Source organism: Carassius carassius, chromosome 31 (assembly GCF_963082965.1).
Source record: "Carassius carassius chromosome 31, fCarCar2.1, whole genome shotgun sequence".
Taxonomy (NCBI): domain Eukaryota; kingdom Metazoa; phylum Chordata; class Actinopteri; order Cypriniformes; family Cyprinidae; genus Carassius; species Carassius carassius.
Genome location: NC_081785.1, coordinates 12,264,320 through 12,292,260, shown reverse-complemented (window position 1 = coordinate 12,292,260; position 27,941 = coordinate 12,264,320). Strand labels below are relative to the sequence as shown.

The 27,941-nt window shown below is 36.1% G+C and overlaps 1 protein-coding gene across 2 annotated transcripts; it reads left to right on the top strand.

The window, feature by feature from the left end:
• Positions 1 to 76: 76 nt before the first annotated feature.
• Positions 77 to 27,804, top strand: rcan3 (regulator of calcineurin 3). Of its 2 annotated transcripts, XM_059518985.1 has the most exons (5): positions 77 to 280; positions 1,583 to 1,784; positions 22,328 to 22,501; positions 23,237 to 23,408; positions 25,464 to 27,804. In XM_059518985.1, the coding sequence occupies exons 2-5, from the start codon at positions 1,587 to 1,589 to the stop codon at positions 25,616 to 25,618; spliced, it is 699 nt and encodes a 232-aa protein (XP_059374968.1). In that variant the 5' UTR covers positions 77 to 280; positions 1,583 to 1,586; the 3' UTR covers positions 25,619 to 27,804. The 2 variants fall into 2 exon arrangements, with proteins under 2 accessions (XP_059374968.1, XP_059374969.1); XM_059518986.1 differs by lacking the exons at positions 77 to 280; positions 1,583 to 1,784 and adding an exon at positions 6,487 to 6,754.
• Positions 27,805 to 27,941: the final 137 nt, after the last annotated feature.

Sequence of the window (27,941 nt, the reverse complement as noted above, 5' to 3'; positions counted from 1 at the left end):
GGTTAAATCCTCTGTCACACGTCATCGATCCCTGCTGTCAATCTTCCGCGAACTCGAAGCCGATTGGCTGATCATGAGATAAACCTAAATGTCATTGGTGCTCACTGTCACTTTTGTCGTTTTGATAGCATACAACGAATTTACTGTTTAAATGAAAAGACGTATTTCTAATTCAGATTAACAATATTCCATCGTTGTATTAAAGTGTATGTGCCGCGGATCTAAAAGTGTATGGCCTCTTGCCCAGGCATCGATTTCGAAACAGTTGCAAAGATTACTGGTAAGTGAGCTATAAAGCTTACATTATCATGGTATTATATTTGACTCTGATTGACTTGTTTTGAAATTTACGTCAAATAAAAGTGCAGAATTAATAGACATATATGTTTACTACAATAATGCTGTCAATGTCATCTTTACTATTTAAGCATGCTAACGTTAATCGGTTTGTTATGAAATGTAGAGCAGCAGCGATGTTCTGTTATTATGTGTATATTATTAATTTTTATCTCTATGAATATGCAATACGCATCACACCTTTGCATCCTGTCCAAGTTAGCGAACACACTTTCTATTTTAGACACGATTATAATAAGATTACACCCATAATATACACAATGTAGTCGTGTAACGGCCAGTAGATGGCGCTATAGCACCCAGCATCTGAAATCTGAAAGTTAGGCACGTTCACTTGTTAAAGATATTGTGTATCAAGTCACCTTTCATGACATTCCCAAACATTATGACTTTCTTTCTGTCAAACACAAAATGAGGCAAGATGTTCACGCTGATAGTTTTATAAATGAAGCATTTTTCTGAACAAAAAATAAATAAATAATAATAATTACTATCATACATTTTTACCATGATTTACTGAAGACACCCAACAAATGTCATTCAGTGTATATAACAAAAAAATCTTATCAGGTATATTTAGAACAAGAATCATTAAATGGCATTAAAAGACTGTATTCAAGGATCACTTTACAGCCCCAAAAACCATTAACTGTAATTTATTTTATCTTTTCCTATCTTTGCCACTATATATATATATCAAATGATTAAAAACTTCTGGCTGACAAATACGTAAAACCTAGTGGTTTCATGGATAGTGGAAAGACCCACAAGAAAATTATATATAAAAAATATATATATATGTGTGTGTGTGTGTGTGTATATATATATAAATATATATATATATATATAAATATATATATATATATATATATATATATATATATATATATATATATATATATATATATATATATATATATATATATTTAATTTATTGCCACATGGTCATTGTTATTAATAATCACCTTCCTGTCAGATTATCAGTCATCAGATCTTTAGTAAACGCTGCAAGTGTATTGCAAAAACCAGCACTCACAGATCATGGTTTCACGTCATGAACGATATCACACAGATCACATGGAATACTTTTATGATGTTTTTATGGCATTTTCTCTTTTATAAGTGTTTTTCCCATACCAAAAAATATATCCTTGATTGCCTCAACATTTCGAATGACTTGTGTCATTTGTTCTATTTGTTCTAATGCTGTCTTCTGGTTGGGCAGTGGAATGATGCGTGAGGGTTGGAAATTGTGGAGCAACAGCTCAGAGGGTCACAGCAGCGATCCCGAAGAGGATGATGAAGAAGAGATGGCATTCGGAGAGATTGAGGAAGACTCCGAGGAGATGATGGACTTGAGTGATCTACCTACAGCTCTGTTTGCCTGCAGCGTGCATGAGGCCGTGTTCGAGGAGGACAGGCAGAGGGTGAGAACAATTTTTTTTTTAATATTTCTGTTCCCATTTGCATAGTAAAAAAAAAAAAACAGCTTATGGAGAAGCAGTACGTTTATACAAAAGTTCACCCCAAAATTAAAATTCTGTTACCAAAAGTGTTTTTCTTTTTTCCATTATCAAGTCATCATCGTTTTGGACCTCACTAACATTGTATGTACAAAAACAGTTCTACAAAATATATTTTCCAAGGAAGACAATTCATACATGTTTGGAAAGATGTTTTTGCTTGAATTCCTTTAAGGGTCTATCTGAGCTTGAGATGAGGCATTGTGGGATAAAAGGCTTTCTCTCCCACTCAACACACTCCGTTCCACAGGCTTTGAGTGCTTGCTAGGTGTCTTGGTCTTTGTCAGGAAACTCTAGTTTTCCAAATCGGGCATGTTCAAAGCTAATGGAGGTCTTGTGAGCAGTACATTTTAACCTACATTCAGAAGCCAGCACTTTAAGGCCCCGAGGACAACATCTGACATTCACACTACATTGCCTCAGTGTTCATGGAATATTTTTGCTGCCTGTTGAAGCTGTAACCTTTTACCTGAGGAGTGGCAGGGACTGAGAAGAGCTTTTACTTCCCCTGTGGTAGAGGAGATAAGCAGAGATGTGATTTCCCAGCAGCGAGAGAGAGAGAGAAGCAGAGTCACTCAGGTCACTGGCTTAAAATAGAGCGTACCTGCTTCCTTCTGAAAACCTCTTGTGCTTCTCTGAAAATATTAAACCTGAATACTTAATTGTTGTGTTGGGAACATAAATGAATATCTTGTTTGTGAACACACTCAGCAGTAGAACTAAAACCTGCTTCCTTATTTTCAGCTTAGTCTCTACTTGTTCTTTGTCTTGATCTCTTGGCATCATATCATGCATTTGATACTTTCCCCCCCGAGGTCCATTTATAATATTAGTTAAGGTTTTTATTTTTCAATATAATTTCTTAATCCCATGTTTTAAACAACTGCATCATTATAAAGCATTATGTTGTGACACAAGGCAACTTGTTCTGAAATGTGCTGTACAAAATGTGAAGGTCAGACTGAAATGATCGGGGACTGGTTTTCTGACATATAGAGGAGGGTTTGGTTGACCTCTCCACATTTTTATCTTGAGAAATAATACTATTTTTCCTCCCTACATGTCCTTGCATACTGATCTTGCATGCCCAGCCATCATTTTGTGTGATGAATGTTAATTATTTCAGGGTTCTGAGACCAGAAATCCAAGAATTTAGGAACAGGTTGTTTTTGCTTAGATTACTGTTCAAAGGTTTTTTTTTTTGTTTTGTTTTTTTTTATACAGTGTCACATGATCCTTCAGAAGTCATTCTCATATCCCGATTTTCTGCTCAAAAAATTATTTATGTTCAATAGAACAGCATTTATTTGAAATATAAATCTTTTTTAACTGTGACACAGTTACACTCATCACCGTAACATTCTAAATGTCTTTACGGTCACTTATTTTTTTATAATCTTGCCCTCTACTGAAGCTCGTGACTAGCTCTTATTCACATCTACACTTCCAAAATCGCACATTCAAAAGAAATAAAAGTCTTTACTCTGTATTATTAAAAAAATAATTATTAATTTCTTACTTAATCTCTTTTTGACCCGGACTTTTAAATGGTAGTATAAATACAACCTAAAAATAACCATAAGCAAATATTTTGTATAGGTTCCTATTAGGCTGTCACACAAACATCCCTTCAACATTCTTGGAATGTTTTGTCTTGTTTTGAAGAAGTAAGGAACCATTTAGTAAAATATTTTCCATGTACAGTAGGTTTAATAAATGGTCTTTTTACACTGCCATACATTTGTTAGTTCATATTTTTTCATATAATTATTTTTCTTTTTTTTTTTATGAAAATTAAATTTTTTCTATGACATAATTACTTTGTAAGTTCAGTAAGTTCATTTTGTGTATTTGAATAGTATATTTGGTTCTTTGTCCTGAGGGTAAAAAAGATGGATAAAACAGTGAGGGCTAGAGGTTACCCATAATGCCTTTCACTCTGTGACCCTGTGTACTGCCCTGAAGATTGTGTGTGTCTTGTAGTAATGAGTGCAGTTATCCAGAGCAGCCATGAAACTGTGAGTGACAGTGAAATGATATTTTGGCAATCACTTTGTACCATTTATCTAGAGATGGGTATTTGAAATCACACTTCTCTCTTGTCAAAACACCTCACAGTTGAAGTGAATGTATTGTACACATCCCTGAGGACTAAAAAGGGCTCTGTCTCTCTTTCTGTTTGAAAAGCACAGAAACGCTCTTTACCTTCAGCTCTTGAGATAGACTGAATGTGATCTGTGTCTTTGGGTGGAACTGTGAGCATCTATGTTGGCAAACAGCTGCTTCAGAAACCAGAGCTTTCACAGACACACCGAACCCACCCACTCACAAATTCTTGTTTACTTTGTGTGACTGGCACAAGAGAAGCTTTCTTTCCCTTCTTGTCTGTTTTTCTCTCACGCACATATGCATACACACACACACACACACACACAAAAACACATTTCATGAGTCTTTCATTTGGTTGCGTCTGGCAGTCTGGCGTTGTTGTTTCATTAAGACTGTTGACCTGCTTTGGTGGCACGTGCCTCAACTCGACTTGCGACCTCTCCTCCCCTCTCTGTCCACTGTGCTGTGCAGGGTCAAAATCCTGCTGCCTGCCTCAGCATTGAGACTCTTCAAGTGAGAGTCAAAACAATGGATCTGCCACGTATCCTTAGATTAGAGTCTATAAATAATCTCTTTAAAAACTCACCCAAGAGATCAGGTTGTTGAGAATGATAGATTTGATAGATAAATGCATGATACATAAAGGATCATTTAAATTCAGCAGTCATACAAAATCATCCATGCTGAATTTAATATATTTTAAAGTTTAATTTATTCTTGTGATGGCAAAGCTATATTTTTGGTCTTGTGTCACATGAATCTTCAGAAATCATTCTAATATGCTGATTTGATTCTCAGGAAACATTTCTTATTATTATCTATGTTGAAAACCGTTGTGCTGCTTAATATTTTTTGTGTAAACCCTAATACATTTGTTTCAGGATTCTTTCTTTAAGTTACAGTTGATAATAAAACAACATTTGGCCCAGTATTTGTTCCATGTTGCATGTTGTCTTATCCTTTTTTTGATCATGTTAATAGTTTTGCTTATTGTTGGGCCATTGCACTTCACTTTGATTTTAACAACATTTTTGTTAATTTTGTACAATAAACAGTTTTGCTTCTGTGTTGAGTCACCACTTGATGTCCAATGTAAAACTTGGGTCCTAAAGCAAAACCACCTCCTTAAATGACACGTCCACAGATTATTTATTATATAATAAGATCATAAATAGATATACTGCATTGCTCATTTCAGTGCTGTTGTGAGCAGTCCATGGACCTGCTGCTGACCCATTGATGAAAAAGAATTTGCGAATAGCGTAATGAGAATATCATGCTGTTATTATTCAGGACATTATGTGGCTCGTTGACATAGGGGATATTTTGGTGTTGTGTATAAATGAGTTCCAGAGTGGAAAACTCCAGTGCATTGGAAATACTGTAAACTGATCTGTTTTGTATCCTTTTTACCTTTATTTTCTACATACTGCTTTTGATTATTTATCTTTTCAGTTATCCTTTTATTTCAGCCTGTCTGTCATATTACCTGACTTGCAGCTTTCTTTTAAATCCATCTCTTCTGCATCCACCCCATATCTGCTGCATCACTTTTTACTCCTCCTTAGTGCCTGCACTCTCCTGCACCTGAACTCTCTCTCTCATCTTTCTCTGAATCTCTCTCTATCATTTTTCTCTTTGTGCTATAAATAGCTTGCCCTAGTTTGTGATAGCTGCAGAAGTGCCAGGGGCTGGTATGGCAACACATGAGTGAGGTAGACTGGCAGTCTTTACACATGTACAATTGTAAGTCATGATGGTGCAGTGTCTCTGCAATGCTGTGTGTGTCTGTGTGTTTTGAGACTGACCATTCAAAGCATAGTCTCTTGCACAAATTGTCATCTAGAATATTCCTTCACTGCACTTAAGTGAGTTTCATCATGTTTTGTTTGAAATACAAGTGTGGGAGTGCTTTGATGTATATGTGATTGAATAATAACAATGGTTTAGTGTTTTATGTCTGAAAGCAATTTATGGTGCACTCTTAAAGAGACAGTGTAAGAAAAAGTCAGTGAAAAGGGAAAAGGGTGATGGTAATTTTCTGCAGGACATTGGATTTATGGATATTTCCTTTAAAACACAACATTATGTTGCAAAGGATGCGACTTTTGGTAACGTTAAATTTCAAAACACTATTAGATATATTATGATGACATTGACATAATACTTAGAATTAACTTATTTAAAATTTTCAAGAATCCCAAACCCTTTGTTTTGTCTTCCTTAAGAGTCTTTAGAGGTCTCTGTGGCACCTGGAACTATTTCCCGTACTGTAATGTTAAGTTACAAATCAGAAAAAGCAAGACAACAATGACTGCATAGTTTGTTGGCAAACCCAACCGATCTGCGGCGTTCTGAGTTCGCTTCTCCGAAGAGCGCGCCGTCTGCTCATCAGAGAATCAAGCGAAGATGGTGACGTCAATGTGGCGGATGAGCGCTCTGATTGGTCAGTAGGGTTGAACCTGAGCACTGAGCAGCCTTCACGCGCTCACAGAACAGCATCTCACAGTCAGAGTCAGCCGGAGAGTTAGAGTCAGTCAGCTCTCCAGCACACCAAAGACTTTCAGTCTCAAACAGCCGCACAGATACAAAAGGAAGGCGTTAGAGAAAGAAACGAAGAATAGGGTATAAAAGACCAAATTTCTTTCTTTATCTTTTTACAAGCAGCAAAAGAGGGAATGCCATCGATAAACATGAAACTGAAGATGTTGACGCTCATCGCCTGCGATGTAGACACTGAGGTGTTTACGTCCGACAAAATGCAGGTACTCCAAGTTTATCTATAAATAAACGAATACAGAAGAAAATAGGCTAATAGATGCACGCTGTTTATGAACGGTCTGTGTCTGTGCGCGAGGAGCGCTTTCACTGCATGAGCGCGGTCTGTGTGACGTTGCAAGCAACAATTCATTGCTTCTCATCGCTGGAATTTCTCTCAATGAATCCGCAGTTCACATTAACATTCTGCTGCATGCGCACCGATGGCGTCAATGCTCTGAACGACCCTCGATGCGGAGCAGCTCCAGACGGGCTGCGCCACCCGTTTGTATGGACACTTTAAGTTACATGCTTAAAGGGTTAGTTCAAACCATAAATTACAATTCTGTAATCATTTACTCACCTTCATGTTGTTCCAAACCCTGTATGACTTTCTTTTGTCTTCTCTGGAGCAGAATGAGAGCTGTTTCACTTTCATTGTAATGCTCAAAATCTGTCAGTCCATTACATTATTCCTAACATCTCCCTTTCATTTGGGGGGGGGGGGGGTGTACACATCCACCCATCATACTGTGATAATCAATGATAAAACTTAGTTTGTTTTGTAATTGATATTGGCACTTAAATTGCATATAGTATTTGTTAGAATTTATCATTTGGAATTTGTCCAGAAGTAGGGCACTCAGACACACTCTATGTATTCTAGCATGAGCCAGTGCAGTTTTCTGTGCAGTGTGCAGCATCGAAAATGCAAAGAGGCATTTTTATGTCAGGAATCGTAGATTTAATATTTAGGATTATATTGGTAGGTACATATAAGTCTGCACCTTTCTAGCAATAAAGATGTTTTTTTTTTCTTTCTGTTACACCTTGACTCACTGAAACAAGCGAGCAAATGCTCAAATGTTTTGGATGGAAATGCATGTATGGTGTTTCTGACAATTGCTCAAATGAGTGGCAAAGGAGGCATATGATACTAAAATTAAATAAGTGCCAATAAGCGTGCAGTGTCAAATTGTCAACCTAGTTTATGTGTTTTCCATATTTGGTCCGTGTTTCTGTGCCGTAAACTGCAAATAGAGACCTGCAAACAGGTGTTTGTGCAGTTACTGCAGAGGCTGCAATGGCTCTGCTTTCCCTGCAGTGTGCTGCTCTGAGTGAGAAAAGACAGGAGGGAGAGAAGACAATTAAAAAAATGTATTAAGAAAATCAGTGTCTGAAAATTTCACCATGTGTGTATTGGTTCTAATCTGGGTTTTTGGCTCGATTTGAGTGCACAAGAGATTATAAAATACAGCACGTGGGCTACAGTCACTGATTACACTGATCTCTGCACAACAGCTTGGTTTTGTTTTTTTCTTTTTCTTTTTTATCTGGTGCTCAATTTTTATTCATTTAGTCTTTGCTCGGGAATTCTCATTGGACAGGAGCATTGAAAATTCACTGAATGTGTGTTAGAAACAGATAATGTAGTCATCTGAAGCTTTAACTGGTTTCAATAGTGGATAAATTAAGGAATTAGAAATTATTCTCTGATAGGTTTATGGATACATGTCGCTTTTGGTTTACAGTAGATAAAATGACGGATAGGTTCACACAGTCAGTTAACTTTTCATCTACATTTGTCAGACTTGTTAGTGGAACAACTGGGATCTGAGTGCATTCATTGGAACAGGTGTGGCCTACAATGTGTGTGTCTGTGTGTGTGTGTGTGTGTGTGTGTGTGTGTGTGTGTGTGTGTGTTCAGTGGAAAATGATGTGCTATGGAAAATATGCAGTACATTCAATCTGAAGGTTATGGGCAGGACTCTCAACATTCACGCATAACCGCACACATACACGTCCCCTCTAACACATTGATGGCATGTTTATTGAAGCGATAAACGCATGACTTTTAAAGTTTTACAGGATTTTTGCGTGTTTGTATTTTACTTTGCACTGATTCCCATAAGCAGGAGTGAATATCCACCAGGCATGATCAGTAGAGTTAATGTGCATTGCAGCTGTCAGAACTTGCCACCATTCAATGCTTTTTATTTGTTTATTCTGGCTTTTTAGCCATCTGTGATCTGTATGTCACTGGAAGGTGGTGACACAGGAATCGAAGAGTTCTGAAGTGACAGATCTACTCCATGTGCCATTAAGCAAAGCATTTAACCCCAGTGGCTCCCATGAGAGGCTTTCCTTACAATAAGTAGGCTGCCCTTTGCAAGAAAGCAAAATGACAGGTAATAATGTTCCTGTAGCTCAATTGGTAGGGCACTGCGCTATCAAGCGCAAGGTTGGGGGTTCGATTCCCCGGGAACACATGATATGTAAAAATTGATAGCTTGAATGCACTGTAAGTTGCTTTGGATAAAAGTGTCTGCTAAATGCTTAAATTTAATTTAATTTAATTTAATAATGGTCACGACTAAAGTCTTTCAACTGATGAGCCTTTCCAGCTTTGAATAAAAAAGTTCTATTTGCTGGAATGATTGGTCCTGTCACAAGCAGTAGATCTAGAGAGAGAAATCTCTCTAATATCTAGAAACCAGGCCCAGGGTTAATCAATAGGTCAGTAACATGATGCTAATTTTATTGTGCCTTGTCAATGTTTTGAATACACCTAATTTGTAATGAGCATATTGTTAATTTCTGAATTATATTTTTTAGGGAGAAATAAAATAAAAAAATGGTGATACAACTATTCTGGTATCATAATGAAAAAAGCAGTATTTAATTTTTTTTTCAAAAAACAAAAACAACAACAAAAACATAAAACAATTAAAAAAATAAATAAAGGGATATACATAAACACAAAAATGCAATAGTTTTTATGAAAGAATAATTCCTTATTACTGTCAAAAATAAAAAAAAAACATTTATAACTTTTAAATTAATGATTAGGATGCATATACTCAAATGTATGTGTTCAAGAGCTAGGAAAATGAAACATTTTTTCACAGATTTTGATTTTGGACAAACTAAAATCAAATTCTAGTATTCTCAAATTGGCGAATGAATGCCCAATTTATCGACCTAGCAGATTCATCTCTGTCTAGAGTAGATGTTGGAACAAATGGCACACTAGCTGCAAGAATGAGTGACAGGTAAAACTGAAGGTAGCACAGGACTAAAGCATAGCTGGATCAGGTTCTGCTCAGGTAGGTAACAGGATCTGACCTTTGGCAGGTGGGGAGGCTGAAGCCTGCAGCCTGAGATATAGCCCTGCAATAGCCATGCTAGGACTGTATGACTCTCTCTCACTCTTTCTCTCTCTCTTCACTCATCTTAGATGGACTGATAGATGGATGAAACCAAAAGATGGATGGAGGAGGGAGGTTAGATACATCTGTAACCCAAGAGCACAAGCAGAGCTCAGATGTCACTCTGAAAGGTTAAAGGCATTCATAGGTAATGATGACGTTAGACAAAAGGCTGCTGGCCACCCACTTGTGTCTGTTTTCCTGTGGGTCGGGTTACCAGCCGACACAGTCTGCACATTCTCCTAGCACTTCAAACAACCTTCCTGAATCCTCAGCGCATGGGGACATTAGAGCCAGCCCCTTTGTGGGAATAAACATCTACTGTTGTGACAATGCGCTATATTATGTAACGGTGGTCAAAGAATAAAAGCTATATTCTATAGGGTGGCAAATAGTGTTGCTGACACTTGTATATTGGGGTTTGTATGTATGTATGTAAAAGGCTCCTTAAGCATCTCCTAACAAGGTCACATGTGAAGGTCAGTACATGTAATCAGTGTGTTGGTGCAGAAGAAACAGGCAGGAATAAAGATCTGAGTGACTTTGACAAGACCCGAAAACTGGGTCAGAGCATCTCTGAAACAGCTAGGCTTGTGGGGTGCTCCTGATCAGCATTTGTGAGAACCTATCAAAACTCAAAAATGGCCCGAAGAGGGACAAACCACAAATTAGTGACAGCATGTAGGGTGTCCAAGGCTCATCGATGGTGGCAACAATTTTAATAATGTGCCTGAGTAGGTGCAGACTACTCACATTTTCAGGAATGGTTTCAAGAAAGAAAATGAAGAGTTCCAGGTGAGCTCCAAATTCTTAAGATGCTAATCTGATTGAGATTCTGTGGGATGTGTTGAACCAACCAGTCTAATCCATGGTGACTCGACTTAGCAATTTAAGGACATGAAGGATCTGCTGTTAACGTCTTGGTGCCAAATATCACAGGACACTTTCAGGGGTCTTGTAAAGTCCATGACTTGGTAAGCCAGTGCAGTTTTGGTAGTATACAAGGAGAATCATCACAAAAATAATAGTAAGGCAAGCGTTTCATATTCATCATTTGTCAGATACCATTCTATAAATATCTTGATTGAATTCCATATTGAAGGAAAATCAGTCTGCTTAGTCAACACAGGTTTTACAGATATCAGAAATTCCCATAAGGGCATGGAATTCTGGGATGAATATCACAGCCCCCATCTCTGAGGTCTGGAAAATCCTCCGGGTCTTTTTCATCAGGTCTGTAAATTGGATTTGTTCCCTACCATTGATTCTAGTATAAAACCACAACAGACCTGAATGATGGCACCAATTCCACCAGAGCCAATCAGGGTGACAGCATTTGTTGTTGTTTAACTCAGTGCTGATAACACTGAGGGAAAACACCGTTCCCTCTGCATTTATAGCAGTTGTGATGAATTGCTTCTGCCACTTACAGAGATTTCCTGTCACTGAAGGTCAGGGATCAGCTTCTTTTGTGCAAAACTGTTTTGTGCCTGGCGAGTTTGCACCCCATGCACAGAGCGGTTGCTTAGATGAATGAATGACTCGTGTGACATTATGATAACATTTAGATTATGTTTTCTGGGTTGGTCCTCCTGTTTCCAGACTTTTTGGACAAAGCCTTGATTTAAGGCAGCAAAGGTTCACTCATTATTTACTGACAGGCCAAACAATGAGCAGCTGAATTATGGGAAACCAGATGTGAGACAATGTAATGAAATTTGTCCATCTGTCGAGTTTAGTGTGTGTTTTTGTCTATATTTAGGAATTTGTAGTTGTAGTACAGTGATTCTTTTAATCCTGCTCCCGTCTGTATCACCCAAGGGCTTTTTGATTGGCGGCTAGTCATCAGGGTTGTGTAACATCAGCAGGGTAATTAAAAACATCACCCACTCGTTTAACGGATTAATCTTCTTAATTATTTATGGTTCTATTCTCAGGCCAAAATCATGCTAGCATCCTAGTGCAACATATGCCCCAGATTCTTGGGACATTCCTAGCTTTTTAGTGGCTTTCTATATTAAGTACATGTGTGGAGCTTGTCCTAAAATCACTTTCTGAGGAGACTAGTATGAGATCAAGAAGATAAGTACACTGAGCAGTGCAGTGTACTAGGGCTGGTGATCACATACAAATCATTGTGATGTAAGGGAAACAGGTCAATTTAGCTCAAAGGGAATAATTTAAGATTTTAAAGGGAATTTGAACAGAATCACTGTTTCACGGCTGATCACTGAGACACCCTGCGTTTCACTGAACGAGCCGTTTAACATCAAATCTGCGCTGGATATTAATATCCAAACTATAGTGAAAACACTATCAATTAGCACAGTAACAAGATCGGCAGTTTAAGACATTAACTTGTAAGCACAAAACACAAGATACTTCTCTTTTCAATATGAATAAGGCTTTATTAGATAAATCTAAGACATATAAACTAATCTAACACATAAACGCACGCACTCACACATTCACACAAGTTGCAGGAAGATCGAAAGTTAGGGAAAGATGAGTTTAAGAGAATGGAAATATGGAATCCCAAGTTTACAGCAATACGTTAAATTGCATAAACATGAACAACCATCAATCACTTAATCAACCCTCGCATTGAGTTCCTCAATGAGGTTAAAATTATATCAGATACACCAGTACAAATCAGAGTCTGGAGGTACATTGCCTGTGTAAAGTTGTCGCTGATTGGCTGGAAGTTCAGTAGCCGTTGAAGTGACGTCTTGGGAAGCTCGTGGTTGGACGTTGGCTGAAGATGGAGTTGTGTGGCTGGTTGAAGTTGAACGGGCACCCGAGGTCAGCTGCGGAGACTCGACGTTACAAAACTTAACTCAGAATACGAAACTCTCAAACGGAAAAGAAAAGAAGTAAAGTTTGGCAAGACTAGGTGGTGTTCCTTCTCATCGTGGCTAAGTAGCAACAGGCGTGCAGGCTGAAGCACGCTGGGACCGCGCTCAAAGAACAGTGATGACAAACAGCATGGCTAAAAGCTAAAGCTAAGAAGCAAAGCTAAAAGCAGGCATGACTGATAGCAGAAGCATAGCTAGAGACTAAAAGCCGACATGACTAATAGCAGAAGCATAGCTAGAGACTAAAAGCAAGACTTTATGGTGTCCTGAGTATTTAAACTGGCCTGTTGGCCACACCTCAAATGTTGTCTTGACCAATCAGATATTGTCTTGGCTCGGGGGTACCATAAATCATATGTTTATCTTACCAAGCATGTGGTCCGAATTTTCCCGCTCTTGCAGGGTATAATTTTGGACATGATTCCTATAACACGAATATGATAGATTTAACAAATATTTGATTGTCTGGACTAATTCAAGCAAACAGATTCGATTACGTAGATACTAGACATGACTATGTTTCCTTAAGCTATCCCATAGTTATTAAAAGACATACACAATAAGTGATTATAACATGATAGTCAAATGTGTGGGTTACACATAAATTAATATGGAGTGAAGCGATGGACTGATTCATTTATAAGTCATTTTGGAGTTCATTTTGGTCCATATACATGTAGAAAAGACAGGTTCTTTGCCATTCTCTTGGCAAAGATTTCTGTGGAGACCAGAGGTTCAAAGCCCCTTCCCCCTTAGGAATTTCAGTCTGTGTCTGCTAGGTGGGGGGAAGTCAATGGAAGTGTTTAACTCTCATGGGTTTACATGTGATGTCCAGCGTTGCATTTCCATTACGAACACCAAATTTCTCTCCTTCGAATTGAAATTGTAAATAATTGTTCTAGTGGTGTTAATGTTGAAAGCTGTTGTGTGAACAAGTTGGTTGCTCATCTTGCTTGGGACTTGTGGCACAGAATGTTTTATGACTTCCTGAGGAATTCGGCTCATGTTTCAAACACAGCCCTGATCGACTCTTTAATTTTTCTGGTTCGAGTCATTTCTGCTACAGTGATATATTTACAATAATTTAGCTGACTATATTTATTTAGGCAGTAGTCTCTTGACTAGTATTTTTAGTATTTTCATATACACATGCATACATAAATACAGTATGGAAAATATATATTGTTGCATTGGTGAACATTTTTGATTTAGTGAAAAACAGCATGAAAAAAATGGCTGGATTATTTTTTCAACTATTTTTGTACAGTTGCAATCAAAATTACTCAACCCCTGAGAGACTGCAAACTACTTTACAAATACAAGCTTTTCTGAAGATCCAGGATAAAATAAAAATTGCATCTATAACAGTTCACTGGCATATTAAAAGTGATGTTGTTAATATAATGTTATATTTTTGAGTTATAAGATTTTATTATAATACTGCTATGTCATAATTATTCAACATTGCTGTTTTTAAATCACTTATTTGCATGGTGGGGAATAAAACAGTCTCAAAACACAATTAAGCCTTTAGAAACTATTAAAAACCGAATTAGCTTGAGATTTTACACATACAGTATGGCCCATGCATGTGCTAAAGTTGAGTAGCAAAAATGTCAACAGAGATCTCACAAAAGCTAAAGAGAATAAATATTGTATTACTTTAGAAAGTCTAAGGCTAAATGAAGATTTCCAAGACATTGAAAGTTCCTAGAGACACAGCTCTCAGCCTTATTCCTAAATTTACAGTGTGTTTTACCAGAAAACCATTGAGGGTGTTGAAGAAAAAGCACAATATCATAAAATGTTTAATCAGAGCAACTGAGAAAAACCTGCAATGTACAGCCAAAGACTTGCAAGATGACCCGATGAAAGGAGGAAAACCATTTCAATGCAGTGTGTAAGAAAAACACTAGACAAGTATGGCCTACATGTTGAGACATCTTGATGAATACAACTCTTGATCAAGAAGAACAAAGGGCTTGATAAAATTCATTTGTGTGGACCTGTGGAGCTCTGGAGGAATGTTTTATGGAGTGATGTGACCAAACAGGAATTTTTTGGGCCCATGGATCAGCGGTATGTCTGCTGCAAAAAAGGCAAAGCTCATAAGCAGAAGAACACCATCTCCATCCTCAAACTTGGAGGTGGATCAGTCCTGTTATGGGGTTATTTACTGTCGCCGGAAGTGGAAATCATGACTGTATGAAGGACATCATGGGTTCTTTAAAGTATCAGGCCATTTTGACAAGAATTGTGATGCCTTTGGTGCAAAGACTGAAGCTGATGATCAATGGACTTTCCTGCAGGACAGTCATCCCAAAGTACACATCAAAATCTACTTCTGCTTGGTTCAGGGATCAGTCATAGAATGTTCTTGAGTGGCCTGTTCAGTCTCCCGGCTTAATTCTCATTGCAAATATCTGGTTGAATTTGAAGAAAGCAGTGGCAATGTGAAAACCAAAGATTATCAGTGATCTGGAAGCTTTTTCAGGCGAGGAATGGGCCAATACTGTAGTAGAGAGGTGACAAAAGCTTCTAAACACTTACAGACAGCATTTATTGATGATTTTAAAGAATAAAAGATTCGGCACAAAGGAGGTTGAATAATTTAGAACCAATTTGAATTTCATCATGATTCATCAATGTTCCATTCTCATAATCACTCAAAGTGTATTAACAAACTTTCTCTAATACTTTACTGATGCCTTTGTTGAATTGTTTTCATAAAATGTTGTTCTCCGCAGCAAAATGTCTTGCAGGTCAAGGGGGTTGAATCATTTTGATTGCAACTGTATGTCTTTTGCTCTTTCTAATTTATAATAAGTCCACTTCGCAACAATGGCTGTAATCAAAAAAAGAGCTTCCTCTGTTTAGAAAACAATCACAGTAACCATCTCAGTAGTTTACATTATTAATATTCAGTGCTAAAACTATACTAAACTATACTATATAATTTATTATATTTATAAGTCTTTGAGAATTATAAAGATAGTAGAAATGAACTCTGACACGTCAGATGTTTCACCATTGATTACATATTGAATGCAGCATTAGTAGAAATTAGTGAATTTGGTCAGCTGTATAAACAACTGTACGTTGTATATCACAGACAGAAAAATATATAATGTGCTTTTGCATGCAGTTTACAAAGAATTCAATAGATTTCAGTCGGATAGTCCACATATGTTTTACTCTCCTCTGTCTCTCTCTACTGACTCTCTCAAATAATTCTCTCATTCTAAGGCTGATGATACACAGGACATCTTTTTAAGCAATGTTGCCGCCAACAGGTGAACAGATGAAACACAGGGCCCATGACCAATCTAACATGTTTTTTCACAGAGGAATAGAAACATCTTCAAAACATTCCATCTAAAATGACTACAGGCTTCGGAGAAATAATAGAAAGTTTTTATTTTGCTCTCACTTGGCTGCATTCAAATAAAAAAAGCTAAATGAATTAGATGGTTCTTTTAATTTTGAAGTGATAAAAAGGAATAACATATTGTAATTTTAATCAGCCTAATGAAGTATTTTAACTCTTGCTTTTTCTGTTCTGTTGGGGTGTGAAAGTCTGCAAGTTGTTTTTTTTCCTTCCAGATTGCGGTTTTCCATCAGTAGTTATAAATGTTTCTCTCTGCCCTCCATCAGAGCAGACCACAATGATCTCATGTGTCGCCACCTGTTTATTCTTTCCAGGCAGGTAAAAGGTGTTAAATACATGTGATTGGAAGTGGTGTGAAGTGAACCAACACACACACACACACACACACACACACACACCTGTGCTGTTTCATAACAGAGTTACATAGGCCTTACATCACACCAGTGTCCTGAACACTTATCTGCGATGCTGCTTTGAAAAGGGGCCTGTCTCCTGCCTGTGAACTGTTTGTATCTGGTGTTTACTGGATGCTGATGTGGTCTTTGAAGTTTTGCTGTAGTGTCTGACTGTCCATCAACCAGCAGCACATTGAGAGAAAAAACCTCAGATCTTCTCTTTTGATGCTGGGCCATCATAATTAGATAAATAACATATTTATATATTTTATATGTAATTTCTTACTGAATTTGCATGAGGGATGCACAACATATCAATACCATACAAAAGAAATAAAATCTTTAAAAACAAGTTGTTAATTAATTTAGTAATTAAATCAATTAATTTTTAACTAATACTATTAAATGTAATCAAAATACTCCAAATACTTATTCATTGTTCATACTGTGCATTTGAATTTTGCTTTTAGTTATTATTTTTAATTTCTTTTCTCAAAGTAGTATATCTTTTTAATATCCACCACGCAATTAATATAATTATCTTCTTATTTGTATAGGCAAGAATTGTAATATTATGATTCCCTTGCATCAATACTTTTATCAGTATTTGTTTTATTTTTGTTTATTTATTTATTTTAATTCATTTATGCATGTATGCATTCATATTTGACAGTTTAATGTAAAAGCAGGTCATCACGGTATGTGTCCTTATCTCCACAAATCTGATTTCAACATCACTAAAACTACTTTGCACAGGTCAGCATGTTAATCTTTATTATTTTTCATTCTTCTTGAAAGGCATTTTACATGCCACACACGCTCTCCCTTATACACACAAACACACAAAAAGCTGGCGTGTCATGAAGGCGGATGTCCACTCCTTCCACCCGGGTAGTGTGTAAGTCTACACCGCCTGCAGGAAACACTCAAGAGCTGTGCATGAATTAGTGATTGACACATCCCCTCTTGATACACAACAAACCTTCTCTGTGTGTGGGAACAGAAGCACGGAAATGCAAACATAAACTGGACAATGCTGCATATGTGCAGCAAAAATTCTTCTTCTTAAAATGTCATATTCAGTTTATTCAGATTGTAGTTTTATTCATAGAAATTAAACATCATCAGATCTTTTGTCTTATTATGAATTTTTGTTTTGTGTTTTTTTTTATTTTTTTTTTTATTTTTTTTTTATTTTCAAGCATACAGTGAAAAAGTGTACAGTATGTACAACATAAAACAATAATTGAAAAAACACTGATGATCCAACAAATAAAATTCACCGCTGCTTGAAAAAGGAGTGGGCTGAAGTTTAACACTTGTTAATTCCCACCCCTCTTTCAAACTCTTAATACATTAGTTTTTTTTTTTTTTTTTTTTTTTTACAAAACACAAACACATAAATCTTCATACATTTATACAAAATGTTAGCAACAGACATTCTGGCTTAACCAACTCAATTTCCTTCATTTTTATAACGTTCAAAAATCATTTCTTTAAATCTTTTCCTGAATTGTTTTATATTTGGACATTTCTTAAGCTTCTCATTTAGGTTATTCCACAGTTTCACCCCTTGTATGGAAACACAAAAACTTTTCTTCCTACTGTGTACCATTGGTAATATGAAATTTAGTTTTCCTCTCAACACATACCCTCCTTCTCTCCAAGTAAATAACTTTTGTACATTTTGAGGTAAATCATTACACTTTGCCCTATATAGAATTTGCACAGTCTGTAAATCCACCAAATCTTTAAATTTTAGTAATTTGGACTCCATAAAAAATATATTAGTATGTTCCCTATAACCCGCCCCGTGAATGATCCTTAAAGCTCTCTTCTGTAAAATGACAAGTGGCTGAACTGTTGTTGTATAATTATTTCCCCACATTTCTACACAATAAGTAAAGTATGGCAAAACTAATGAACAATAAAGCATACGTAAAGACTTCTGATTTAAAACTGGTCTTGCTCTGCCAATTATTGCTATACTCCTTGAAACCTTACTCCTAACATAACTAATGTGTGGTTTCCAGTTCGCTTTATTGTCAATGATAACTCCTAAAAATTTTATTTCATTAACCTTTTCAATGACCACTCCATCCATCTTAATTTCAATTTGCAAATTATTTCGACCATTACCAAACATCATTAATTTTGTTTTCTTTAAATTTAGTGATAATTTGTTTGTATCAAACCATAATTTAATCTTCTCTAATTCCTTATTTGTCTCCTGCACTAGCAACTGTAGATCACTGCCTGAACAAAAAATATTAGTGTCATCAGCAAACAACACTAATTTCAATACATCTGACACTTGGCATAAATCATTGATGTAAATAAGAAACAATATCGGGCCTAACACTGCCCCCTGTGGGACTCCACAAGAAATTTCCAAGCATTCAGAAAAATAATCTCCCAGCTTCACAAACTGCTTTCGCTGAGTCAAATAACTTCTTATCCAGTTTAATACCTTTCCTCGGATCCCATATCGCTCTAATTTTCCTAACAAAATTTCATGATTGATGGTATCAAACGCCTTCTGTAAATCAACAAATATTCCAATAGTATGCATTTTGTTATCTACTGAACTTGATATTTCTTCTATAAAATCTAACAATGCAAGTGATGTTGCCCTTTTTGCTCTAAATCCATACTGACATTCATTAAATATATTATTTTTTTCCAAAAAGTTGTCAAGACGAGTGATAAAAAGTTTTTCCAGAATTTTTGAAAATTGTGGAAGCAGAGAAACCGGTCTATAGTTTGTAAATTGATGTTTGTCTCCTGATTTATAGAGTGGAATGACCTTTGCTATTTTCATTTGATTAGGGAATGTGCCAGATTGAAATGATGAGTTATAAATATAGGTAAGAGGTTTTGAAATGGCATCAATAACATTTCTCACCACCGTCATATCAACATTGTTACAATCATTTGAAGTTTTATTCTTACATTTTGAAACAATTTGAATTATCTCACTTTCCTCCACCGGAGAAAGGAACATTGAATTTACATTTCTTTCAATAGAGCAATAACCATATTGATCATTTCTGGGGTCAGGAATATTCTCTGCCAGCTCTTTCCCAATATTGACAAAAAATGTATTGAAAGTATTTGCCACCTCTATCATATTATAATTGTCTTTGTCTCCCATATTAAAATATTTAGGATAACTTAACTGGCCAGAAGATTTTTTTATTACTTTATTCAATATTTTCCACATTTCCCTCACATCAGATTTCTTAGTTTCTATTAATTTATTGTAATAATCTTTCTTAGTTTTCCTCAAGATATTAGTCAATTTATTTTTATATTTCTTGTACTTATTTTCCGCCTCTTTGGTTCTTTGTTTAAAAAACTCCTTATAAAGCAAGTTCTTCTTTTTGATTGCATTTTTCAATCCCTTTGTAATCCAGGGATGACCTTTTTTATTTGAAATTGTACATATTTTCTTCAATGGACAATTTTTGTCATATAGTTGTTTAAATATTCTCATAAACTCATCATAGGCATCATGTACATTGCTCTTGTCATATACACCGTCCCAATTTTGTACAAATAAATCATTCTTAAAAACATTCAAGGACTCTTCTGATCTTAATCTTTTGAATTTACTTAGTGGTTCCTGATGAGGCTTACAATCGCTATCAAACACTGTAAATACGGGCAAATGATCACTGATGTCACTTATTAATATTCCACTTATTGCATCATTAAAGATTTCATTTGTTAGAATATTATCAATTAGTGTAGCGCTATGGGTCGTTATCCTCGTAGGTCTAGTGATTTTAGGGTACAAATTCAAGCTATAGATTGTGCTAATGAAATTTTCTATCAATTTATGCTTATTTGGATTGAGCATATCTATGTTGAAGTCTCCACAAACAATGATTGTTTTACTAGCTTTTTTGATATACATTTCCTCCATATATTCACTAAATTTTTCAACACATGAGCCTGGTTTTCTATAAATACAACTTAGAATCACATTCTTCCTATGTTCTCTATGTAACTCAATTGTTAAACATTCAAATATATTTTCAACAATGAGACTCATATCCTCCACAACACTAAATCTCAAGTTAGTGTCCACAAATAATGCAACACCTCCTCCTGCTCCATGTTTTCGGTCCATGTGTACAAAATCATATCCATCCAACTCAAAATTTTCTTTTTTCTCCTTATGCATCCATGTTTCAGATAAAGCAATTATACTAAATGGTTGTGCCAAACCATGCAAATAGTTCTTAATATTTTCAAAGTTTGCATAGAGACTTCTACTGTTTATATGTATAACGGAGAGTCTGCCATCTTTATTAATTTGATTGTGCATTTCATCTGTATAGTAGCCACAGTTTTTATTGGCACAAGTAAAAAAGTTCTTGTCCGGATCAATATCATATTCCATATCAAAACTTATGTAATCAGTATGTTCAAATATTTGCAACTCCAGACTGGTTGTATCTTCTGCTTCAGATGAGTGTCTTATTTGAGTATGTATGTCAGTCAGCTTACCTCGTATTCCAGTAGCCTGACAACCTTGTTTACTCATACTCAGTCAGCTCTTCCAAACCCCTCACCACCAATACCTTCGCATCTTCTGGGCTTCCATTTAGTTTTATAAACACTTTACAGTTGGCAGTCCATGTATGTTGTATTTTCTTCATTTTTCTCAGGTACCTGGCTTTCTTTGCGATATCTGCATTGTGCTTTGTGAGGTGCTCATTGATATAAACGTTTGTTCCTTTGAGCTTTTTTCCTTCCTTCAAAATCGCAATCTTGTGTTTTCTGTTTGCAAATCTCATGATGACAGTAGATTTATCGCTGGCTTTCCTCCTCGGCAACACATGGCAAGCCTCAACATTATTGCAATCCAGATCAATTCCTTTTGATTGTAAAAAGCTCGCCACTTGTTGCTCTGTCGAGCTGGTATCAATCTCAGCTGCTGGATCTCTGATGTTTACATCCACCGCGCGAGCATACGATCGGGGTTTCACCGTGAACCCGGTTATTATGATGTCGTTCATCCTCGAATTTTGTTCGAGGTCTGCAACCCGATTCTCCAGCTGCACTATTTTCATGTCTTTCTCCGCGTTCTGGATGCGAAGAGACTGGACCTCCTTCACCAAATCCAAAATACGGATCTGTTGCTCCTTTACCTCCGTGAGCTGTGTTTTGAGGAAGTCCAACGTGACTTTAATGTCATCGATTTCCTCAGCCACATCACTTAACTTCTTCGGCGGCATTTTCACTGCTGAATCAATGTAATTTTCTGTTATCAAATTAATATTAGATTTTGCACTTTGGCACAAGAGCTGCTGACTTAAAATCTAATTTATATCAAAACAAACATACAGTATCAAACAATACACATTTATAACAACAGTTAATAAGCCACACTAACTAATCACATCAGTATAATGAATATAGATGATGTGTGGTGTAAATCTAGAACTTGTTCTAGTATCCTTGAATTAACATTTTGTTTTATTTGCTTCCTGTCACCGTTGTCTCTTTATTTGCTCCATCAGCACAGTAAAGGTCACACTTCATATTTCAACTGCCCCCTTTCTATTCAGGCCGTCCAAATCAGCACCATGCTTCTAGAGCACAGGAGAGCACAATGCTAGTTTTATAATAACACAGATGCTAAAAACATCTGCAGAATCATGAAAGTTATTTCATGCAAAACCAGAGCCGTTCTGAATTGTGTTTTGTTTGTAATTCTCCTCAGGAGCGGTTTGAGGCTCTGTTCAGGATCTATGATGATCAGACGACCTTCCAGATGTTCAAGAGTTTCAGAAGAGTTCGGATCAGCTTTAGCACTCCAGAGGCCGCTGCACGCGCACGCATCGAGCTCCATGAATCTGATTTCAATGGCACTAAACTAAAACTGTACTTCGCACAGGTCAGTGCTTTACTTTTTATTGTGTTTAATTCTTCATTAAAGGAATAGTTCATCCAGAAATTCAAATTCTGCCCTCATTTTTTCACCCTGATGTTGTTCCAAACCTGTATGCAGGAGCGGTCAAACTCCAAAAAAACATCATAAAATTAGTCCATATGACTTGGGCTCTATATTCAAACGCTATAAAGATATATTTCCAATACAGACTGAAATATACAATTCTGTTCAAAAGTTTGGTGTCAGTAAGAATTTTTTGAAATCTCATTTTAAGGCTGGATTTATTTAATCGTAAGAACAGTAATATTGTGAAATATATATATTTATATAATATATATTTTTTTTCTTAAATTTTTATATTAATGCATTTTAAAATGTAATTTATTCCTGTCATGGCAAAGCTGAATTTTCAGCAGATGTTGTTCAAATAAACTTTTTTGTAACATTGTAAATGCCTTGGATGTCGCTTTTGATAGATTTAATGCATACATTCGAAATAAAAAAAATTTCTTCTTTTTTTTACTTACTGACACAAAACTTTTGAACGGCAATGTCTTTATTCCTTCATATTCATTTATTAATTTTCATAACTATGGTGAGAGTATCCCTTCAAATCAATTAGATCTGGGACTGAACTGTGCTGTATTTAGGATGTATTTAATTTAGAGCAGTTTTTTCTTTTATTGTTTAGTCTTGTTTTGTGCTTTACCACCCCATCTTTTTTCTCTCTGGCCACAGGTGCAAAACTCAGGGGACGATGTGGACAAGACATACCTTGCCCCACCTCAACCTGTCAAGCAGTACCTCATCTCTCCACCTGCGTCCCCACCTGTGGGATGGAGCCAGAGTGAAGATGCCACACCAGTGATCAACTACGACCTGCTGTGTGCTGTGGCCAAACTGGGACCAGGTACAAGACACACACACAGTCATCATACAAGCATATGCCACTTACTCCCATCCGTACAAACAAGCTGTGCTGAGTGTACGTTCTCTAACCATCCTCACTGACTCAAACATTCATTTTCACACCAACAGTGGATAAAGTGACCCAAAAGCATTTGGAGTTATTATATTTTCTTGAAAAGTGTGCCTGTGCTTTTTTGTGAAGAGTGTTTTTTGTTTATTTATTTACCGATATATTTATCATTTCCCAAATGTGGTAAGTGTCTTCTATAGGTTTATTTAGAGTGTATAGATCTTAAAATGTTCATTTCTGTCAGGCACTGGACGCAATGAATCTAGGATATGTAATGATAAACTGAGAATCAGTGTAAGAATTTTTTATGTATTTGAAAGAAATGTCTTGACCGAGTCTGCATTTATTTGATACAGTAAAAAAGGTGATCTATTGAAATATTATTACAATTTTAAATAACTCTTTTTTTTATTTTCATATATGTTAAAATTGAATGTTAAAATGCATTTATTTGAAATAAGAAAGTAACTATTAAAAAGTCTTTACTGTGTCAACTGAATGTGTTCTCACTGAATACGATCAACCTCATTGACTAGTTGTATTTAGTGTTTGTTTGTGCTTTCATGAAAGCTATTATGCAGTGTTACTGAGAAGTTGAAGCATTTTATCAATGACAATGATACATTTTTAAATGTGACTTCATATCCCATCTTCTTCACCATCTCCTGAAATCTCTCTACTGTATTATGAATGAAAGTGGCAAGAAGGCTACAATTATATTAAAAGGATGCTGAATTGTAAAAGATAATATTATATGTTATCAACTAATGTGTAAATGCGTGGTTGGTGATCAAATATTGTGTTTAAAATCTGAACTGTAATGGGTGGCAGCAGTAAACAGATAAAGGGTGTTCCTCCCCATGTGTGTGTCTGCTCCCCCTGCTGGTATACATCACATCACACACACTGACTTCATGCCATGACAAAGCTCTTATCAACTCTCATTGGTTGGCTCGTTACTATAGCAACCCTCATTCTGTTTCTCGGTGTTTGTGTGTTCTCAATGGTGGTGCTCTCTTTTTTACTAACAGTTATAATCTTTTAATGGCTTTCAAATATATTATTTCTTAGTGAGAGGACATTTATCTGGACATTGATTTATATAATGTCCAACTGATGCAGAAGAGATGGCAAAAACAATAACACAAAATCTTATTCTTCATATCTGGATTAAGTTATCTGGCTTGATATGACTTAATCCTGGATTGTTCCGCTCTTTGAAGGTCATAAGAGTTGTCTTATAGCAACAAGCCCATAGGATAAAACATGCTTAGTATTATGTTTATTTAACGTAAATGGGATCAAATCACAAGGAGGTGAAGTCTGTCCCACTGGATAATTGTAACTAGTTAAATGTACTGTTTTCTAAGGTTATATTATTGTTTTTAATGATAGATAGATAGATAGATAGATAGATAGATAGATAGATAGATAGACAGACAGACAGACAGACAGACAGACAGACAGACAGACAGACAAAAAAAAGTATATTATTATTAATAATAGATTTATTAGTATTATATAGCCTGTGTTGAACTAGAGGCAAAAATAATTTTGTATACCATTATTACTATTATTATTATTATTATTATTATTATTAATTACAGACAATTTTCTTATGGCTTTAGGGTTAATTTTACATCATAATTTACATTAGGTGTACAGTTTGTCCATGCAATGAAAAGTTGTTCTTGGGTAGTTCTTGTTTAACAAATTTTTGCGATTGTTGTCAGTATTTAATAGGTCAACATTTGGTTCAATAGACAATGCAAACATGACGTGTGTAGAAGGTCCGGGAAAATATTTGTACAAGTTAAAAATGTCCTACCCACAGAATGGATTTCACCAATGATAAAAAAAAAGTTGATAGCTAAATTCCGGACATATTTGGCTGGGAAGGAAGTCTTGAGTTCTGAAACAAACTGCACGGTTGTTTAGTGTGTCAATTAAATTCAAAAGTTCTTTATCTTTTATCTGTCTCTCAAGGTGAGAAGTACGAGCTGCATGCGGGTACAGAGTCCACTCCTAGCGTGGTGGTCCATGTGTGTGAGAGTGAAAATGAGGAAGAGGAAGAAGCCCGGCCAAAAACCAAGATTGTCCAGACCCGACGCCCTGATGGTCCCCCGAAAGTCTACAACTAAAAACTTTGGCACATTTTACACGGTTTTCTCTCTCTGTGTCTCTTTCTCTCATCCAGGGAGAGACAAGCTTTATTTCAATAACAAAAAAAGCTAAACTAAGAAATGGATGGATTTGGAGGGGTGCCCCGTGCACAGGTGACGTGTGGTGTTCTGAACCGGACTCATGGACTGAACTCACGGGACAGCCAGGGGCCGATGAGCTTGTAACCCCCCTCTCACAATCATGGCACTTTCATTCCCTCATTTAGAGTCTTTGTACTGTATCACAGAAGAGCAGTAATTGTATTTAACAGTCGTAGAAGTAGGCTACATTTAAACTTTGTTACTGTTTGTCAAATGATCATCAAAGAAAATGCTTTAAAAAGGGAGCAGACCCATTCTGTTTCTCCGTTTCTCTCTCGACAGCCGTGTCCGTGTTTATCTCCATAACGGTCAGGTTGGCACACCTGCAGAGGTGCCGCGCGGCTCGCTGGGATTGTGACCCGTGTGTGTATTTATGCCTGTTCATACCATGCTAGAATGGGATGACAAGTTGTTTAATGGAAATGGTAAGAACGAAGGTGTCGACTGAAGTGTTTCTGTCATGTTGGTTTTGACGAGAAGGTGTTTACTAAGTTAGATGTGTATTATTCTTACTGTGTATTTAATACTACAAATTTTTGCATGCTTACTGGTGTATTTTACACTCTATGTTAAAGCAACTTTAAGCATATCTGATCGCTGTCTTTCAGAGTGAGTGGCCTTGAAAAGGGAAGAAACAGTTGTCAGGTGTAAAGTTCAACATTTTGTACTTGTAGAGCGCATCATTCACTTGCAGGCCAGACAAACAATTAGGAAAAAGCACATGGTTTGGGTCTTGGTTTTACATCATCTCTGTTTGGTGTGCTTCTCACTTTGTATTGTTAAGCACTGAGAATGTTTAGTGTTGTTCATATCTTCGTAGATTGACCTGTTTGTTTGGAAATGAAAGCAATGTGCCGAGTGACTTGGCCCAGAACCACTGTGTCAACACTTGACTACTGTCATGTCAATGTTAATTGTTAAGTTGTGTATTTTGCATTGACAGATCAAATCATAAAGGGATTGTCCACTGAAAAATGAAAATTCTGTCATCACTTACTCATTTACTCAAACCTCCACTGTGTTCATTCATACCAGAATGGTAAAAATAGATGAAAATGGATGGATGAAAATGTCATTTTAAGGTGTGTTTTAGTAATAATGTACAGTCAATGAAGTATAATGCAATGTTTGACCATCAGATTGAGGATTGCAGAGAGGCTTGTCATGATGGTGGTTAAATTAGCCTTATAAAAAAAAGTCACATTTTAGTCTCAAAAAAAAGAAAAGAAAGAAAAAAGTTAAATATTGAGTGATATTCAGTCATATTTTGAAATGTGATATCATGATGATGTAATCACATTAAAAAGAAATAACTGTGATGTTCATGTGACTTTATAAATTGCTTTGCTCCCTTGCTTACATGTGAGAAAAAGATTTCAAGTGTTTTGTTTAAAAGCCAACCCTTCAGCGATGAAGGACTCGTTTAGCAAATAACGTAATAAAGAAAAAAAATCTATCAGAATTGAACTTTTTTTATTTTGTACTTCTGCATGCTGTGACTTTCCATAGATGCAGTCTTTCCTTTTTGTATCTCACTCTGAATGCAGCCCTTTTTGTCTTGCCGTTTCATCCTGTTGTGTTTTCAGGTGTTTAGTCAATGTAGGGGTGAGAAACATGGTGAACAACGCTCTTTTGAGTTCTTGATAACCAGCATGAACAAATGTTTTGGACTCTTTGAGTTTTGTGTGTGTTAGCCTTTAAGACAAAAGGAAGAAGTGACGTATATGAACACAACAAGCAAATTTGTAAGATAAGCCTGTCATTGGCAGCATAATGTATTGTTATTTTAACTGTCTTTGAGGCTGTTGTTGCAGTTCCTTTGTGTCAGTAAAATGATTTTGTTTCTTCTTTTCTTTTTTTAAGGAAGTATACAGATAGTTCTATTACTGTTGCTGTTCTGTTTAGATATAGATATTGTCTAGTACTGTAACTGTAGTTCATAACCCATGAACATGAAGCAATAATTTACAGTTATATGTCTGTGTCCCTGTATGGTATGGTGTTTTTTTTTTTGGTAACTTTATTTTAAGGTGTCCTTGTTACACGTTATATATACCAACTATTATAATAACAATTAATTATGCATAATTACATGCAAGTTATTCTAACCCTAACCATATAGTAAGTACATGTAGTTAATTAATATTACTCAGTACTTAAATGTATAATTACACTGTAACAAGGACACCTTAAAATAGTG

Coding starts and splice junctions, on each gene's coding strand:
- rcan3 (XM_059518985.1), top strand. CDS start 1,587: ATGATGCGTGAGGGTTGGAAATTGTGGAGCAACAGCTCAGAGGGTCAC. Junction 1,785..22,327: donor TCGAGGAGGACAGGCAGAGG/GTGAGAACAATT, acceptor AATTCTCCTCAG/GAGCGGTTTGAGGCTCTGTT. Junction 23,409..25,463: donor TGTGGCCAAACTGGGACCAG/GTACAAGACACA, acceptor CTGTCTCTCAAG/GTGAGAAGTACGAGCTGCAT.